Source organism: Haliaeetus albicilla, chromosome 9, assembly GCF_947461875.1.
Source record: "Haliaeetus albicilla chromosome 9, bHalAlb1.1, whole genome shotgun sequence".
Taxonomy (NCBI): Eukaryota; Metazoa; Chordata; class Aves; order Accipitriformes; family Accipitridae; genus Haliaeetus; species Haliaeetus albicilla.
The window spans coordinates 12377125-12394321 of NC_091491.1; the positions used below are offsets into that span (position 1 = coordinate 12377125).

Here is a 17197-nt window from a genome sequence, read left to right on the forward strand (position 1 = left end):
CACCACATTACTGGGGGTGCAAACCTGTCCCCGTGTCACTGGTGGCTCCATGCGGCCATCCCACCTTGTCCCCATCCTGGGGGACTTGCTTTGGGTGATACTCCCCATCCCTTCCCAGCTGCAGGGGGAGAGCGGAGCGGTTTCACCAGGGTGGGGGATGCAGCAGCAGAAGTGATGGAGATGCTCCCAGGACCCCCGCAGGGATGCTGGCCCCACTCAGCTGGTTTTGGTAAACACTGGCAAGCCGGTTTGCTCGCCACAAGAATGCATCCTGAAGCGTGTGGCGGTGGTGGCCGGCACCCCGAAACCCCGGTGATTTGCCCCTTCTTCTGTCGTGAGTCAGGTAGCAGCAGCTGCCCCGGGCCGGCACGGCAGTGCGCGCAGCCTGTACTTTGGGCAATTTGGGATGACGAAGTGGGGACGCGGCGTGTGGGGCTCTGATTGCAGGGTCGGGGGCTGCGGTGCTTTGCCTGCCCCGTCTCACCCCATCCCTGCCCCAGCAGCCCCTACCCCAGGGGCATCCCCACTGCCCCATACGCCCACCTGGGGTATCCCCCTCTTTTCCTGCCCCACATGCCCACCTGGGGGTATCCCCCCCTGCCCCACACTCCTACCTGGGGTATCTCCATTGCCCCACAGCCCTGCATGGGATACCCCCTTGCCCCACACCCCTACCTGGGGTATCTTCCTGCCCCACACCCCCACCTGTAGTATAACTCTGCCCCTACCCCTGCCCCACAGCCCTGCCTGGGGAACCCCCCTGCCCCACAGCCCCTGCAGCCATGTGTGTCTGTGGGTGCACGTGCTGGTGTATCTGCAGCCGTGTGCGTGCCGTGGGGTGCGCGTGTGAGCACCTGTAGCGCCGTCGTGTGCCTGTTCGCCTCTGTCTGTGAGCGTGTGTCTGTCTGTGTGTGCAGCTGCGTGTCCGGGTGTCCCTGCCGGCAGAGGGGGTGTGCGTTTGTGCGTGTGCGTGCGCATCTGTGTGCCTGTGCGCACCGGCACCCCAGGGCCACCAGCAGCGCGCTGCCTGAGGTGCATGTTGCCGGCACCCCTGCCTGCGGACCTGGGGGGCCCTCGGCCAGCCCAGAGCCCGCTCTGTTTGGGGGTTGGCAGTGTAGCGCCAGCTGCACCCCAGCAGGCCTGGCCCTGTACCCATCATCGCCTGCTGGCAGCACTGGCATCATGGGCACCCCAGGGTGCCCCCGAGGGCCAGGACCCCCAGCACCCCCCAACAACAAGGGTGCAAATCCCTGGGGTGCTGCTTGCATGGGCTCCCCCTCGGCAGCACATATGGGGTCACCCCTGGGTACCCCCACAGCCACCAATCCTGGCCAGCTGTGAGGGGCTCAGTGGGGTGATTAGGGTACAATGGGGTAGCAGAAGCCCACCCAGCCAAGATACAGGAGGTTTTGGGGTGCCATGGGGTGGTAGAAGCCCACGTGGCCAGATAAGGGGTATTTTGGGGATGCCCCAAAATGGGGCAAGATGGTTGGCAGAGGCTAACCTGGCTGGATACAGGGTATTGGGGTGTCACAGGGTGCTGTAGGTCAGATACAGAGTGCTGCAAGGGGCTGGAGGCCAACCCAGATGGATACAGGGTGCTGGGGTGACGTGGGGTGACAACTGCTGATCCAGCCAGGTATGGGGTGTCGGGGTGCTCTGGGGTGGCAGAGGCTGACCCCACTGGCTATGAGATGCTGCAGGGCAGCAGAAGCTGACCCAGCCAGATATGGGGGTTCGGAGCGCTGTGGGGCACCTGAAGCCAACACCCCCCTGGCTATGGGGTGTCAGGGTGCTGCAGGGTACAGCCAGGCAGACACAGGGCTCCCCCCCATCGCAGACCTCGGGTGCCCGAGCAGGGAGGGCTCCCACCGCCGTGCCGGCTGCCAGCATCCTGCTGCGCTCTTGAATAGTTAATAAGTCGTAGGGGAGATTTCGGTGCAGGCAGGGAACAGGCAGGAGCAAGCCCGTGTCCGGCAGGGGCCAGCAACCACATTCCTGGGGAGGGGGGGACCTGGAAATACCGGCACCACCACCGGCATGCAAGGTTGGGGGGGATGGTTGATGGGGGAGACACATGCACCCCCACAGCCATGGGGCTGCCGCTGCCAGGTCTGAGCGTGACTGCCGGCAGCCTGCCTGCACCTGCCTTGTGTTTTTTTTTTTCCCTTTGCTGGCTGCCTGCTTGGGTTGATGGGGTGACACTGCCGGGGCAGTTACGTGCCTTATCTGCTTCCTTCAAGGCCAAAATATATCAGCAGGATGAGTAAAGATATTTACCATCCGGTTGGGGGATTCCCACCAGTGTTCCCTGCCCGGCAGGGTGACCACCCATGGCTCCCCTAGGACAGCTGTGCCAAAACAACAAGCATCATGGCACGGCGAAAGGGTTGCACTTTGCACGGCAACACAAAGGTGCTCAGCGCTTGCCGAACCCCGGTTAAACGTGAGCACTGATAAGACTCTCCAGAAATAAACCAAACCCTGACCCGCTGGCACCTCTGGGGGGGAATGGCAAAGCCGAGGGATTTCCAGGTCCCTAAGGGGGTCCGGTGGGTCCGAATGAGCACGGTGGCCGTGTTTCCCGGTACCCATCGCCCCGAAACCAAGGGGATGGCCGTAACAGGTGGTGTCTCTCTCCCTCCCGCCCTTCTCCAGTAACTCGGCGCCATCTCTGCAAACAAAGGGGAGGGTGTGGGACGTGGGTGACGGTGACGGAGGAGCGGAGAGGAGCGTCCAGCAGTGAAACCCCACCCCGGGCGGGCACTTGAGCTGGCCCCGCCAGCCCTTATAAACACAGGTGCACCCAGGTGTAAGCTGATCCCCCAAGGGCTGCGAGCAGCGAAGGGTGAAGGAGACGGTTTCGGTCCGTGGGTTCTTCTCCGCCATCGCCCGGAGCGCGGCAGCGAACCGGCCACCATGTCGATGGGATTGGAGATCGGCGGGGTGGCCTTGTCGGTGCTGGGTTGGTTGTGCAGCATCATCTGTTGCGCATTGCCCATGTGGAGGGTGACGGCCTTCATCGGCAACAACATCGTGACGGCCCAGATCATCTGGGAAGGGCTGTGGATGAACTGCGTGGTGCAGAGCACGGGGCAGATGCAGTGCAAGGTCTACGACTCCATGCTGGCCCTGCCGCAGGACCTGCAAGCCGCCCGTGCCCTCCTGGTGGTGGCCATCGTCTTGGCTGTCCTGGGTTTACTGGTGGCCATCGTGGGCGCCCAGTGCACCCGCTGCGTGGAGGATGAGAGCACCAAAGCCAAGATCACCATCGTCTCCGGCGTCATCTTCCTCCTCTCCGGCGTCATGACCCTCATCCCCGTCTCCTGGTCGGCCAACACGATCATCCGGGATTTCTACAACCCGCTGGTGATTGACGCGCAGAAGCGGGAGCTGGGCACCTCGCTCTACGTGGGCTGGGCGGCCTCCGCGCTCCTGATGCTGGGGGGGGCCCTGCTCTGCTGCTCCTGCCCCCCCAAAGATGACAGGTACCCCACCGGCAAGGTGGCCTACTCTGCCCCGCGCTCCGCCGTCACCAGCTACGACAAGAGGAACTATGTTTGAGCCCCCCCGGCACCCCCCCTATCCCCCCACCCCCGGGATCCTCATCGCCTTCTATGGGGACCGGGGACGGTGGCATCCGGGCGGGGGCGGGGGGGGCGCGAAGGAGGGGACGGGGACGGCTGCGGGGTCAGGGCCGGGCTGTGTAAATAGAGACGGTTTCGGTTAAACAAGAGGCGGTTTCGGGTCGGCGGGGGAAGCGGCGCCCGGCGTGCCCCTGCCCGCGCCGATGGGGCAGGATGGGGCCGGGGATGGGGCCGGGGATGGGGATGGTGCCTCCCCCTCAGTGTCGTCGTCGTCGCCGTCGTGTCCCCCCCCCCCAATAGCCAGCGGCCGGGCACCGCCTGTCCCTGTTACGCGTGGTCTGTACCGGTTACATTTGTCAATAAACGTGTCCTGTTTTGGTAGCCCGAGTATCCTTGGGGCAAGGGGGCGGGGGGGGCAGGACCCCAGCGGGTACGGTGAGCGGGCGCCGAGGCTACAGCCCCCCGCCCCCCCCAAGCAGCCACCCCCCACCCTCTACTACGGCAGCACCACATTTGGGGACAGGGGTCTCACACCGCAGCCCCTCGTCCCCCCCACCCCGGGGTGGGGGGGGCGGGAAAGCGTCTCTGCTGGGGGAGGGCCGGTCGCCCCCCTGCCCGTTCGGGGGCAGCTTTCTGGCAGCCGTCGGGGCGGGAGCCCCCGCGGAGCAGCCGCGGAAATCCGGCAGTGGCACTCCCTGCCCGCCCGGTCCAAAGTCTGGCTCCGCGGAGGGGAACAGGGGGTGCTTCCCCCCCACCCCCACCCCAGAGCAGCGGCTGGGGCGAGGCGTCCTTGCACAACCGCTCCCCTCGCCGCGGCACGGCCGCGACACCTGCCTTCCCCGCCACGCTCCAGCGGGCAGGGACAAAGGGAGAAGGAGCTGCCGCAGGTGCACGGCCGGAGCCCGCGCTCCCCGGGGCCGAGCGGGCTCCCCAGGCGCCTGCAAACTTGCCCTGGGGGCTGCCCGCCCCGCTGCCCACTCCGGGGGGGGGGGGGGGGGGCCTCGGAGCAGCGTTTGGGAAAAGGCTGCCCGCGGGCAGGCGGGAGCGGGAGGTTTCCCCACCCTCGGCCTGGGATGCAGCCGCAGGCAGGAGCGGGCAGCCCGAGCCTGCCTGGCCCCCCAGCGCTTTGTCTCGGCGGAGCCCCCGCCGCCCCGCTCGCAGGCAGGTGATCTGCGCGGCTCAAATTCCCCCGGGGCCGCGCCCCGCTCCGCTGCCCGGCACGGCTGGCTGCCCGCTCGCTGCAGGCAGGCAGGCAGGCAGCTGCGATAAGGATCGGCAGCGCGTCGGCAGGGCGGTCCTGCCCGGCTCTGCCCGGCCCGGGGCTCTGCCTGGCACCGGCCGGGCCGGGGAAGGCGGGGGGGGGGGGCGGCAGACGGGGACACGGACCCGTTTCCCTGCCCGGCAGGCAGCGCGCGGGCAGGCGGTGACCTTGCCGCCGCCGAGAGGCTGGCAGGCGCAGGCAGAACCCGGCACCCTCCCGCCGCCAGGGGGCGCCCGCCGCCGGCAGCCGGGCGGGGCGGGGCCGCCCGCGCGCGCACTGCGTCACGCCCCGTGCGCCGCCGCCGCCGCCGCCGCCATCATGCTCCGCCGGCTGCCCCGCGCCCGCGCCACCGCCCCGCCATGGCGGCTGCGCCCCCGCCCGCCGCCCGCCGCCGCCGCCACCGCCCGCTCCGTGGTGACGTAAGGGCTCGGCCGCGCGCGGGGCGGGAGCGGAGGGAGGGTTCCCGACAGGAGGGGCGGGGCCGCTTACCCGGGGGTGGGCCCCGCCCCCCTGCGTTAACCCCGCCTCTGCGCCACGGTTCCCCCCGTCTCCCAGGGGCTGGGCTCGCTTCTGGGGCCGGGACGCTGGCCACGCCCCCTGACCGTGGCCACGCCCCAGCCCCCACTGCCGTTTCACCCTCCTTGCCAGCAGGGCAGCCCTTGGCCCTACCCCCCCGCCATGGCCACGCCCCCATCCCCGACCACGCCCCCTTCTCCCCCGCATCCCCGGCCACGCCCCCATGCCACCCTGTCCCCGGCAGAGCGGTGCAGCTGGCCCACGCGGAGGTGGGGGGCCGCGGGGACCGGCCGCCCCTGGTGCTGCTCCACGGGCTCTTCGGCAACCACAGCAACTTCCAGGCGGTGGCCAGGGCGCTGGTGCGCCGCGGCAGCGGCAAGGTGAGGCCCTGGGGCCGGCGGGAGGCTGCAGCGCCCCGAGGAGGGGGGTCACGGGCGGGCAGTGCCCGGGGCTGGGGTGACACGGTGCCCCTGCCCGGGCAGGTGCTGGCGCTGGACGCCCGGAATCACGGCGGCAGCCCACACAGCCCGCTGATGACCTACGAAGCGATGAGCCTGGACGTGCAGCACCTCCTGACCCGCCTGGGCATCACCAAGTGCATCCTCCTGGGACACAGCATGGGGGGCAAGACGGCCATGACGCTGGCCTTGCAGCGGGTCGGCAGGCGCGGGGCTCCCGGGGGCTGGTGGGGGGACCTGGTGGGGGGCGGGGTGCTCCTGGAGCGGGAGGCTGTAGGAGGGGGGCTGGCACCTGTGGGGGCTGTTCACGGGTGCCAGCCTTGCCCACAGCCCCACAGGAGCTGGCTTTTCTCCGCCACGGGCGGGGGTGCTGTCCTGCTCAGAGCTGTAAGCTGGGTTGTGGGAGCAGGAGCAAGTCTCTGTCCGCCAGCCCACGCTCTGCCCTGTCCCTCCGGCACTGATGGCGAGGGAGCTTGGAGATCTCCCATGCCAAGGCACAGGGAAATAGGAACTTGGGGAGGGGCACGTGGAGCTCTCTGCTGAGGCAGGAGGGAGCTAAAAGCCTTCAGGGAGTCTGGGTGGGAGCAGAGCCCCGTGCCCAGTCCCACTGGGGAGATCTCGGCTGGCATCCATCTGCCCCGCTTATGCCCCCAGCCAGACCTGGTGGAGCGCCTCATCTCTGTAGACATCAGTCCCATCTCAGCTGCACCAGTCTCCGAATTCTCTGCCTACATCTCTGCCATGAAGTCACTGAAGATCCCGGATGGTCTGCCCCGCTCTGTGGCCCGCCAGCTGGCTGATGATCAGCTGCGTCCAGTGGTCCAGGTAGGAAATCCCACTCCTTGGATGGGGTTTCCACTCCCAGCCTGTCCCTGGGACCAGAGCACAGGGCCTTAGGGCCACAAGATTCTTTCCATCCTTGCTCACTCGCCACTTCGTGGGCAGCTGGAGGACATCTCACCAGGGTTGCAGGGGTGATGAGGAATGTGACAGCATGGGAGATGGGCAGAAGGGGGTGGAGGGGAGGATGGAGGGTGCCAGGACATCTTGAGGGCTTGTTGCTCTTACAGAAGAGTGTACAATACCCTTTTGTGGCAGCTCCCGCAGCTGAGACAGTTCCTCCTCACCAACCTGGTGGAGGTGGAGGGCCGCTACATCTGGAGGGTGAACCTGGAGGCTATTTCCCACCACTTGGCAGATATTACGAACTTCCCCACCTTCCACAAGCCGTATCCTGGCCCTGCACTCTTCTTGGGAGGATCCAACTCTCCCTACATCAGGTGGGACTGGGGAGAAGCGGTTTGAACTCTGTGGTTTGACCCCTTGTGCTCTTCTGCAGCTGCCAAGGGTGGGAGGAAAGCCCTGAGATGGGGAAGGTCCTGGAGCGAGCTCTGTGCCTCCAGCAGCTGGTGACACCAACGTGCTGGAGAGCGAGAGGGAACCTGGGGGCAGCCCTGGGCTTTCCCAGCAGGGAAGGGGACATGGTCAGTTGCAGGATCCCTATCTGCCTGGGGAGAGTGAGGAGAGACACCTGGATGGATGGACCTCTGACCATACTTCCCATCGCATGTTCCCTTGTCCTGCAGCTCCAAACACTACCCGGAGATCCAGCGCCTCTTCCCCAAGGCGGAGGTCCAGTACATCGAAGGTGCAGGCCACATAGTCCATCAGGATAAATTTGAAGAATTCATCACTGCTGTCTTCAATTTCCTGCCACCACCATAGCGCTGGGGACTAGGGTTTCTGCAAGCACCGTGTGGGACCTGAGGAGCCCCGGGCAGTGATGTGGGGCTCTGTGAGAAGGGGCTTGGCCTGGACCGGCTGCCCACTTTGCAGTCTGATCCTGCCTGCAAAGCCTTCTCTCACCCTGGGTTGCCTGGAGCCGGAGCAGAGTGGCACCTCCATCCCACTGAGCTCTCCTGCCACCTCACAGGGATGTGGGGTGGCAGTGGCCCAGGACACTGCCCTTCCTGCGCAGCCTGGCCCGCCTGAGCTGGAGTGTCTCAAACACTGTGAGGGGGCAGGAGAGCCCTCTCTTTTTCCTGCTGCCAGACCACCTGGTTGTGGATCTGGCTATGACTTTGCAGAACATGCAATAAAGCTGAATCCATGCCAAGGCAGAATATGGTTTGGATGTGGCTGCAGAGGACAGGGAGGGTGGCGGTGGGCACAGGAAGGCGCTCTCGCTTACCAGCGGGGATGCTGGTGGAAGGTAACAACTGAACTGGGCCTGTAACGTGCCGAGCTGTGGGAGCAGCGCACGTTAAGACACAGGTTTGAGGATCTTTCTTGGCTCCCAGGAGGATTCACGTCCTTCCTCCACCTTGGGGGCAGCAGGAGGATCGGGGAGTGGGGGAAGCTGCCTTGTGAGCAAGGAGATGCTGCGAGCCTGCAAGGGTGAGGCATGGAAATCCCCCTGGAGCGCACCTGCCCAGCCTGCCCTGAAAGTGGGCGTCCCCTCCTCCCTGAGGTCCCCCTCATTTCTCACCTCCCACCTACTCAGCATCCCCTGAGAAGGCAATGTAACAGCAGCTACTGCCAGTCAGGCTAAAGGCAGAGGAGCAGTGCCATCTGCTGTGAAAATCCCTTTATTCGACAACAGGTAAAGCCAGAGATGGGGTGGAAGTGGCTCTGGGGGTGATGGATCATCTGTTGCAACTGGGGACCAACTGTCTGGGAACAGTTAAGAGACACTAACCAGCTTTGCATTTGGTGCTCCAGAGTCAGGTGTCTCTGCTGCTCCCTGGCAAGAGTTGGCTCAGTTTGGGGTTGTTTGGAGGCCACAAAAGGAAGGGAGGACAGGAGATCAAGGAATATTTTATTCCAGGTCTGTAATTGCCTAGCAGAGGAGGTACAAGTAGCTGGTTTAGAGATTGACTGTGTTTCTGCAGAGCTGCTTGGCTTTTCCTCTTGTCCTTTCTCTCTGGAACAGGGCTGTGTTCACCTTGAACTTGAGCTTTCTGCTGTGTTACCCCAAATTCAAACACTTTTGCTGTCTGTGTATTATTTTTTCACCTGCAAAGAACATTAGACCGAGAAGCTCCTGAGACACAGGCTACTGAAACGCGTTGCTTGAGTACCTGTCTTTCCTACGGCCAGCTGGGAGGTGTGAGAGACTGAAAGAGTTAATATCTCAAACATTGTGGTGGGGCAAGTTCTGCTTAAAGATGAACTCTGCATAACAACAAACCCTGCAGCAGCAAGGAACCAAGGTGAAAAGCCCATCAGTTCAGACATCAGCAACAGGAGGGGGAGGATGTGCTGGAGGGTGTGCCGGTCCCTGTTCTGATAAGCTGTTCTGATACAAAGATCAAACAATGGCAGAGTCTGCAGGGAAGGAGAAGTTATTCCCCAAACGACCCCCAAGCCCAAAGGCTCACAAACTGCTCATTAGCCTAATGAGTTCGAGTGCCCACCCAAAGGAGGGGCAAGGATGATAAAAGGACACAAACTGAAGCCCCAGGTGCGCAAGTCCACTGGAACTGGACTCCTCGGCTGACTGAACCAACGCTGGACCCAGGACCAGTGAAATCTTCTCTCTTCCTTTTTCTCTCTCTGTCTTCTTTCTTTCCTTTTCGTTTTCCACAATCCCTACACTTCATCAGGCCACAGCCCAGCCCCGGCTACCAGCACACAAGTCCTTTGGATATCCTATCTGATCCACAAAGTCTGGAGCCCAGGAACAATAGGGAATTTCTCCCTGCTCCTCCCCGCTGGCTGGGTACCAGGTGTAGGGCACAGACAAAAGGCTGCCGCAGAGGTGTGAGGTAAAGAGACTCACCATGGGCAAGGAGATCAGCAGCCTGGGAAGAGGTAGAACTTCCTGAGCATTGTAGTCCGTTCTTGTGATGGCAACTGCTGAGGGAATTTTCCAAAGGAATATTGGACCTGGGGTGAGAGAGATAGTAGAGAGAAATGAAAGCAGCTCCATTCCCAGCATGGGAAGGGTGCAGGGAGTCATGAGGCATCCCCAGGGACATCCCCAGGCACGTTTCTGGTGGCACAAGGGATGCCATGGGCTGTGCCAACAGGCCGGGCTCTTGCGTGCCGTGCCCACAACATGGCAGGGTGCTGATGGCTCCAGAGATCCAGCTGACTTCCCAGGCCAAACCAGATCCCTTTTTGACAGAGCCTGCTCCCAAGAGGCCTGCCGAGAAATGGCATGCCCTGGCCCGAGCTCTGCTCTGAGCAGTATTTCTGGCCATTGGCATGGTTGCATCTGCTGGCACACCTGCACTTAACTACAAAGCCGCACCTTTCGGAAGAGCTCCTGTAAGTCACTGTTACAGGCATGGTTTCGAAACTGCTCTATCAGGCGCTGGATGAAAATGGAGCCTGTTTTTGGGCTTCTCCAGGAGACAGTATCTGGGGAGACAGAAGATGCCAAGTGTGATTCCACTGGTGTCCTTCACTGCAACAGTGATGAACGCTGAGTGCTGGAGCGGGAGATGGGCATCTTCTCTGAAATCATTATATTTGGCCCATTAAACCCACAGCATGGGAAAAGGACAGGGCATTTCAGGGAAGACAGAAGGGATGTATTTTCTTCAAGCCTCTCTGCTCTCCCATGCTCCCAGCCATGCCAGCTGCCAGGCTGGCATGGCCTGGAGCCATCTGTAACCCAGCAGGAGAAGATAATTCCCCCAGCCAGCCACTGTGGTGAGATAAATTGGCTGGGGGAGGAGTGCAGGCAGAGCTGGTGGGGAGGGCTGGAGCCAAGGCAAGGCAAGGGAAGGCAGCCAGGCAGGGGCACACAGCCCTGGGCCCTGGTGCTGCCTCTAAGAGGGATGTGTGGGTGTCCTGGAGCAGCATTGTACCCTGGCATTGGTGGACACTGCCTTTTCCAGAGGCTGTTGGAGCAATGCCCAAGCGGTCACCAGATGGAGGGGACCCCCAGCAACCCGCCCTGAGGAGGAGGAGGAGGTGTGGAGGAGACCCATGGCATCGGGAATGGGAGTCCTCTCCTGGCCTGCCCTCCGGCAGGGCAACTGCTTACCAGGTGTGGAGGAATGTAAAGTGGCGAAATCACTCTCTAGGTGGACTTCACAGATTGCGTCATCTTCCAGCCCTGCAGGGATCGTGTGAGCTGAGCTGGAAGCGGGCATGGCAGGGTCTGCGGAGTCGCTCACCATCACGAGCCCTACCTTGTCTAGGAAGGGAGGGCCAGCCATCAGCGATGATGGGGTGTCCCGTCCTGACCCCACCCTGTGCTCAGGGCTGAAGAGCCCTGGGAGAGCCTGGCCAGCTTGCTTGCCTCACAGGCACCTCATAGCAGGGACTCACCTCCACGGCAGGACTGAATAATGACCAGTTTGGGTTTGCCCAACAGTCCCCGGCAGTGCTTGTTGTTGAATTTCTCATAGATGGTGTCAAGGGAAAGGATGTCTGTGGTCTCGCCTCTGCTCTTGGTCCCGCAGAGCCCAGCCCTGACCCCATGGGACATGAAGACCAGGAAGGTGCTGTCAGAGGTCCAGTGGTCTTTGTGGTCTGCAAAATCCTTCATGACCGTAGCCATCCCCTACAAACCAGCATAAATAAGGAAGGAACATCAGCCTCCCATGACCACCTGTGTGGAGACCCAGCCACCAGCTGTGGGCAGGAGCCACTGCCATTGGGGACAGAGGTGTCCCTGTGGTGCCTGAGCTCCCCATCACTAACACTCGCAAGGAGGGTCTCTGCACCACTCCCAGGACTGGTGGGAGCTGCTTTGTGCAGTCCTTTACCTGGGAAGTTAAGTTGCAATGGATGTCCACTATGTAGCCCAGTCCTTCCAGCAGCTCTGTCATCCCCTTTACATCCACTTCAGCCCCATCCCGCCGGCTCAAGTGCTCAAACTCAATGTTGCAGATGAGCAGGGCCCTACGGGTTCGCGTGTCCCGTGGTAGATGGATGGGATAGATCTGTGAGGACAGAGGGAGGCAGCTCTCAGCGGTGGGTGGGTGCAGGGGGCTTTTCTTGGGAGGCAGCTAATAGCAGAGAAGGCCCACAGGTGCAGCAACGACTTCTCCCTGTCCTTGGGCCATCTCCCCACATCTCCTGCCCTGCTCCTTGGTCAGCAAAGACCCTGGCTCCCCTCAGCAAGCCCCTGCCCTCTCCGGCAGGGCAGCCAGGCCACGTTCCAGCCCTCCTCTCATCTCCTCTGCCTGCAGCACCTGGTCTCCTTCTGTGTCCCTGATGCGCTGGTACTCGCTCAGGGAGCACTGCCGGATCCACTGCTGGCCATGGATGCTGATGGGGGGCCCAAGGGGGGCCTCAGTGCTGGGGGAGGCCAGCTGCGCACCGGGAGGCCCTGCAAGCAGAAAGCCCCACAGTTACACGGGGAAGCACCTGCAGCAAGAGGGGGCTGTTGCAGGGCATGGGAAGGTGAGCGGAGCTGGGCTCTGCCCCTTGGGGGGCTCTGTTCAGCCCCAGGGGGGACAGCCACCCCTGAGAGTCCTGTTGTCACTGCGTGGCAAGGGGGCCTCAGTGCCACAGAGCAGTGACACTGATGACACCCAACAGCCACTTGCCTTCAGGCCTCGGACACTTGCCAGGGCCAGGTCTCCCTCTAGCATCCCGCCAGAGGCACCGGGAGCCCCAGCGTGGCCGGGGGCAGACCACGGCCCTGAATCTCTCACCCGAGTCAGCAGCCAGACCCAGCTGCTCTGCCAAGGTGCCATCGTGCTTCCTGAGGTTGTTGATGAAGATCTGGCTAGCCTTGGGGCCCTTCAGGCGCACAGTGTCAATGAGGCAGCGAGCCTTGTCGGTGCGCACCACGTATCTATCCTGCACTTCATCCACCTCCTCGAGGCTCAGCACCCCTTGGGCCAGCAGCTCATCCAGCAGTCTAGAGATCAGCGGCTTGCTCACACGCTCCACAAAGGCTGGCCGCACCTTCATGAGCAGCTCATCTGCAGGGCAGCCCCATCAATGCCAGAGCCCCCATGCCATGGCTCCCGCTTCCCCCCGCCCCCCCCGCTTCCTTTTCCCCATCTCCTCCCCTGGGTGCTGATCCCTTCCCCATCACCCTTCTAGCTGCTCCCCCTTCCCCATCACCTTCTCTGGGTGCTGCCCCCTTCCTTATTGCCCCCTCCCCAGCTGCTGATCCCTCCCCCACCATCCACCCTGGGTGCTCCCCCTCCCCCATTGCCCACCCAGGTGTGCTGCTCCCTCCTTCACTGCCCACCCAGGGGGCTTTCCCTGCCATTGCCCACCTTCCCTTTTCCCACACACCCGCAGAAAGTGCCCCACGGGATGCATTTGCAAGAAGCAGGGCCCCAGTGACTCAGGCATGGAGTGTCCTGGGCCCCAGGCCACATGCTGCACTGTGTCCCTGTGCATCGGGCAGGACCCAGGCAGGACCCGGCGAGCAGGACCCAGCGAGCAGGACCCTGTCCCACCACTGAGACCCAGCACCGCTGGTTGTACTTACCTGCCATCACCCCTCAGTCCCCGGGCCTGCCAAAGGAGCCGCGAAAGTCTGTTCCGCTGGGGCAAAAACGAAAGCAAGTCACAAGCCACTTCCTGTTGCCCTACTCCTGGGCTGTTGCTATACCCCGCCCAAGCCCCAGTGGTCACATATAGCTCAGTACACGCCTGTGAGCCCGCTGGGCGTGAGGCCAGAGCCCCTGCACCCTTTGCAGCCATGCTTGGACTTCCTCCTGAGGGTGCTCAGCACATCTCTATGACACCAGGACATCATAAACGCAAGTAACTGGCCCCAGTGCCGCAACACCCAGCACCCGTGGGGCGAGGAGGAGGCTGCCAGCCCTCCTGCACCTCTCAGAGCCAGGCACAGGGCAGCTCCGCTCACAGCTCACAGTCCCAGGGCCAAGGACCAATACCCCCCTCATTCACACCCCCCAAAACCCTCCAGACCTGTCCGTGGCTGAGCTTGGCTCATCCCTTCCTCTTGCTGCCCAGTCCAGGTGCTGGCAGGGAGACCCTGCAGCATCCTCATCCACCCAAGGGTTTGCCAGCTCCGTCTCCATCCCACAGGCACTGGGGGGATGGGGAGCCTGCCTGAAATGTAAAATCTGGACTGTAAGAAAGCCTGAGGTTGCCCCATAACTATATTAGCAGGGCTGTTTTGCAGGGCAGGTTGAGTGTAAGGCGACAATGGCAGAAGTAACGCCAACGATGGGGAAACCCAGGGGGTTGAGCCGTGGGGAAGAGGGACACCCAGCCCTTTGGGAGGTAGCGGCAAGCAGCGGCTGGCCACGGAGAACTGCAGCTGCCGAAGGCTGAGCAGGCCGGTAGAACAGGGAGGCCTTAAGATCTTCTTTCCATCCAAAGGCCTCGGCAGGCCCGTTGGGAAGGCCTGCCACACCGCGGCTCCGAGGTGCCCCAACCCTGTGACGGGAGCCCAGCGCCACCCCGCCCTGGCCAGGACACCGCTCGGGGCGGGGGAGGGACGCGGCGCTGCCTGGCAGGGGCCCGGGCTCCCCCGATGCCAGCCCACACCACGGCCCTCGGCGGGCGGCTGCTGCCTGCGCCGGAGGACGGTGTGGGACACGTACCCCCGGGGGGCTGCTTGGGAGGGGGTGGGGGGTGCCTCTGCCCCCAGGCCCCCGGCCTCCCCCTCGGGCCGCCGCCCTCCCACGGGCCCCACCGCGGCCGGTTCCCCGCCGCCCGGGGGCGCAGGAGCGGCGGGCCGGGGGAGGGGGGGTGAAGGGGGCCTGGTCACCGGCCGGTCACTTGAGGGGGCGCCCCCCCGCTCCGGTTATGCCCCCCCGCTTATTTTCACACACACCCCCTCCGTGACCGCCCACCCTTTTCTGAGGGGAAAGGTTGACCGGCCGCGGATTGGCAGCAATGGGACGCGCTGTGATTTCTCATTGGGCGCCGGGCGCTGGGTCCCGCCCCGCGCCGCGCTCCGCGCCGGGTCACGGGATAGGCTTGCGGTCGAGGAGAAGGGCGTGCTCTGGCGGCCGGTGGCGCTGGGCGGGGACGCGTTCGCTCCGTTCATTGGCCAGCGGCGCCGGCGGCGCCGGGCGCTGATTGGCTGCGCCGCGCGGGTCGGGGGGGGCGGCAGGGCGGGGAGCTGCACGCGGCAGAGGCGGGAGCGGCGCGGACGGAGCCAGGTGAGACTCCGCCGGGTCCCCCCTTCCATCCCGCCGCCGCCCCTCGCCCCCCGGGTATCGAGCGCGGCCCCGGCCCCGCTCTCGCTCTCGCTCTCGCTCTCGCTCTGCTCTGCTCTGCCCTGCCCGGGCCCCGCGGCGCTCCTCAGGCTTCTCCCCGCCGCCCGGCCGGGCCCCGCTCCTCCTCCTCCTCCTCCTCCTCCTCCTCCTCCTCCTCCTCCTCGCCGCCGCCCGGTGAGCGGGGCCTCCCCGGGGCCTGTCTGTGAGGGACGGCTGCCGGCCCGGTGGCGGCAGCGCTGAGGCGGCGGTGGCGGACCCACGGCCCGGGCCCGGTGGGGCGGGCGGTGGCGGCGGGCCCGGGCCGGCCTGCGGTGCTGCCCACCGCGACGCGGGATGGCCGGTGACCGCGGGGGGCGGCCCCGAGGTACCGCCGGGACGGGGGGGAGGAGGTGAAGGCTGGCTCACGTTAAGAGGAAGGAAGGAGACGCGGGGCTTCCGCCGGGTCAGGTCCGGGGCGGAGGCAGCCTGCCCGCTGCCGGCCCTGCCGCTCGGTCCGGCGGCTCTGCTGGGCCTCTGCCCCGCCGTACCGGGAGCAGCAGCCCTTCCCCAGCCCCGCGTGGGGCCGTGCCCGCCGGCGGGAGACCTCGCCTGCGGAGCGGAGGCCGGGGGCCCGGCTCGCCTCCCCCGGCCCCGGGAGGGCAGCGCCTTCGCTGCCCGCCTCCCACGGACCGAGGAGATCCCGGCTGGAAGGGGCTGGCGGGTGGCGGGAGATCCGTGTGCCACACCGACCGTGGTAACGGCACGGAGCTGGTTATTTTGCCAGAGACTTCTCCCACCGGGTGGGGTCAGCCCGGTGCTCACACACACCTTGCAGTTTTTTCGAGAAGGTGCCTCCCCTCCGTATTGGGTAGAAGCCGGCAAAGCTTTCTGTGCTGGCTGGAAACTGCTGGTGGCTGAAGTTTGGTGTGGAGACAGTGTTGTTGTAGGTTTGATGCTTACTGAAAAAAAACTCAAACAACTATGTCTTGTAAACGTAGGTTTCCCTAAAGCATTTGATGTGATGCCTTCGGGTTTTCCTGCTGAATTAACTGAAGGCGGTGAGCTCAAAATAACCCATGTTAAATTGGGGGCTCTCAGAACTTTGTTTGGGACGTTATGTTAATGGTCTCTTAAGGATCCTACTGCTGATTTTGTCAGTGACCTGAGGAAAGTTTGCAGCTAAAAGCTGGTGAAGCACACAAGCAACTCAGAGTGCTGAGCAGAAGATAAGAGATGAGGATCCGATCCATTGGTCTGATTAGTTTGGCACTGTACCTCTGGTGAGGCCACGCATCTATTACCAGAGAAAGCAAACTGCTCAGGAATAGTCTGTTACACCAACAGAGAAGCAAGTGAGGAAGGAGCAAGGCCTGTCCTAGGGAGCAGTAGTTTTTGCCTGGGTTCATCACTATGTTGAACATGGAGTGGTGCTGGAGGCAGGCAGGCAGAGGTGGTCTTTGATACCTCACTGTGGCTCTGGAGGAGGAGGAGATGTGTTAGCTCAGCTCTCACTGGTGCAAATGCTTCTGCGCTGCTGCACCCAAGTTTGGTGCCTGTGCATGGTGCGAAAGCTGGGCAGAGTTCAGAGATGATGTATGAGGGTGGAATTAAAGGTGAAAAAAGCTGCCATGTGGTGGTGAGAACTCCATCTGCTGCATCCAACAAGAAGTTGAGAGAGACTTGGTCAGTCTGCATGTACTTGTGGAGGACAGAAGTTGGACTGTGGGAATTCGGTGTGGCTGGTGATGAGTGTGTGCGTGGAAATCAAAGTGTATAGTTTTAAGTGATAGAGATTGAAGCATGAGAACAAACTTCCCAAAGTCAAGTTATGACTTCATATTTGCTGGCAACTTTTACATCAAGCCTCAATACTTTTCTTTTTTTTTTTTTTTTTTTTAATAAAAGCAACAGCAAGTATGGCAGCTTGGCTAACAGCCTGGGAAGTTCTGTGGTCTGCTCTGCTTGGGAGTTTGTAAGGTGGCCATAATGTCTTTCAGAGTGTTTGCTGGAAGATGAATATCTAATGAGATGAAGATTGGGAAATGAATTTAAAAGTATTACTTATAGTTACTAATTTCTAGGAACCTCTGGTTTCCCCTTTCCTTTGCTGCGTTTACAAGAATCTGTTTACGCTGGCAGTGACAGTTATTTGATTTTTCTGAAAGAGCCTGAACTGAGGAAATTTCCTCAGATGTATCATTGCTGTTAGTTCTGTGGCAACGTCCTTCCAGCCCTTGTGCCTTGCTGACAGCGTCACTGAGCTGTCAGATTTGTCTG

At 62.9% G+C, this 17197-nt stretch overlaps 4 protein-coding genes across 9 annotated transcripts in view; 3 read left to right on the forward strand and 1 right to left on the reverse strand.

Annotated features, from left to right (window-relative positions):
- The first annotated feature begins 2803 nt into the window (after positions 1–2803).
- Positions 2804–3968, forward strand: LOC138686793 (claudin-3-like). Its single transcript, XM_069791552.1, has one exon. The coding sequence runs from the start codon at positions 2920–2922 to the stop codon at positions 3562–3564; it is 645 nt and encodes a 214-aa protein (XP_069647653.1). The 5' UTR covers positions 2804–2919; the 3' UTR covers positions 3565–3968.
- Positions 3969–5149: 1181 nt separating this feature from the next.
- Positions 5150–7945, forward strand: ABHD11 (abhydrolase domain containing 11). Of its 4 annotated transcripts, none has more exons than XM_069791554.1 (6): positions 5150–5267; positions 5609–5744; positions 5847–6020; positions 6477–6647; positions 6921–7102; positions 7409–7945. In XM_069791554.1, exons 1-6 carry the CDS (start codon positions 5167–5169, stop codon positions 7545–7547), a joined length of 903 nt encoding a protein of 300 aa, XP_069647655.1. In that variant the 5' UTR covers positions 5150–5166; the 3' UTR covers positions 7548–7945. The 4 variants fall into 4 exon arrangements, with proteins under 4 accessions (XP_069647655.1, XP_069647656.1, XP_069647657.1 ...); XM_069791555.1 differs by having other exon boundaries at positions 6481–6647; XM_069791556.1 differs by lacking the exon at positions 5847–6020.
- Positions 7946–8619: 674 nt separating this feature from the next.
- On the reverse strand, positions 8620–14512 carry LOC104319279 (caspase-1). The gene is made up of 10 exons (XM_069791553.1): positions 13680–14512; positions 13234–13289; positions 12440–12712; positions 11975–12111; positions 11546–11722; positions 11106–11340; positions 10819–10971; positions 10078–10187; positions 9604–9710; positions 8620–8837 (listed from the first exon to the last, which is right to left on the reverse strand). The coding sequence occupies exons 2-9, from the start codon at positions 13238–13240 to the stop codon at positions 9618–9620; spliced, it is 1185 nt and encodes a 394-aa protein (XP_069647654.1). The 5' UTR covers positions 13241–13289; positions 13680–14512; the 3' UTR covers positions 8620–8837; positions 9604–9617.
- A 309-nt stretch (positions 14513–14821) lies between these two features.
- MTMR4 (myotubularin related protein 4) overlaps positions 14822–17197 on the forward strand; it is a 58626-nt gene continuing 56250 nt past the window's right edge. The window contains exon 1 of one of the 3 annotated variants that reach the window (XM_069791560.1): positions 14822–14884. The gene's annotated coding sequence lies outside the window, so the exon portion shown is untranslated. Of the gene's footprint in view, positions 14885–15280; positions 15306–15437; positions 15681–17197 lie in introns of those variants that run through there. The other 2 variants (XM_069791563.1, XM_069791561.1) reach the window with 2 other exon arrangements.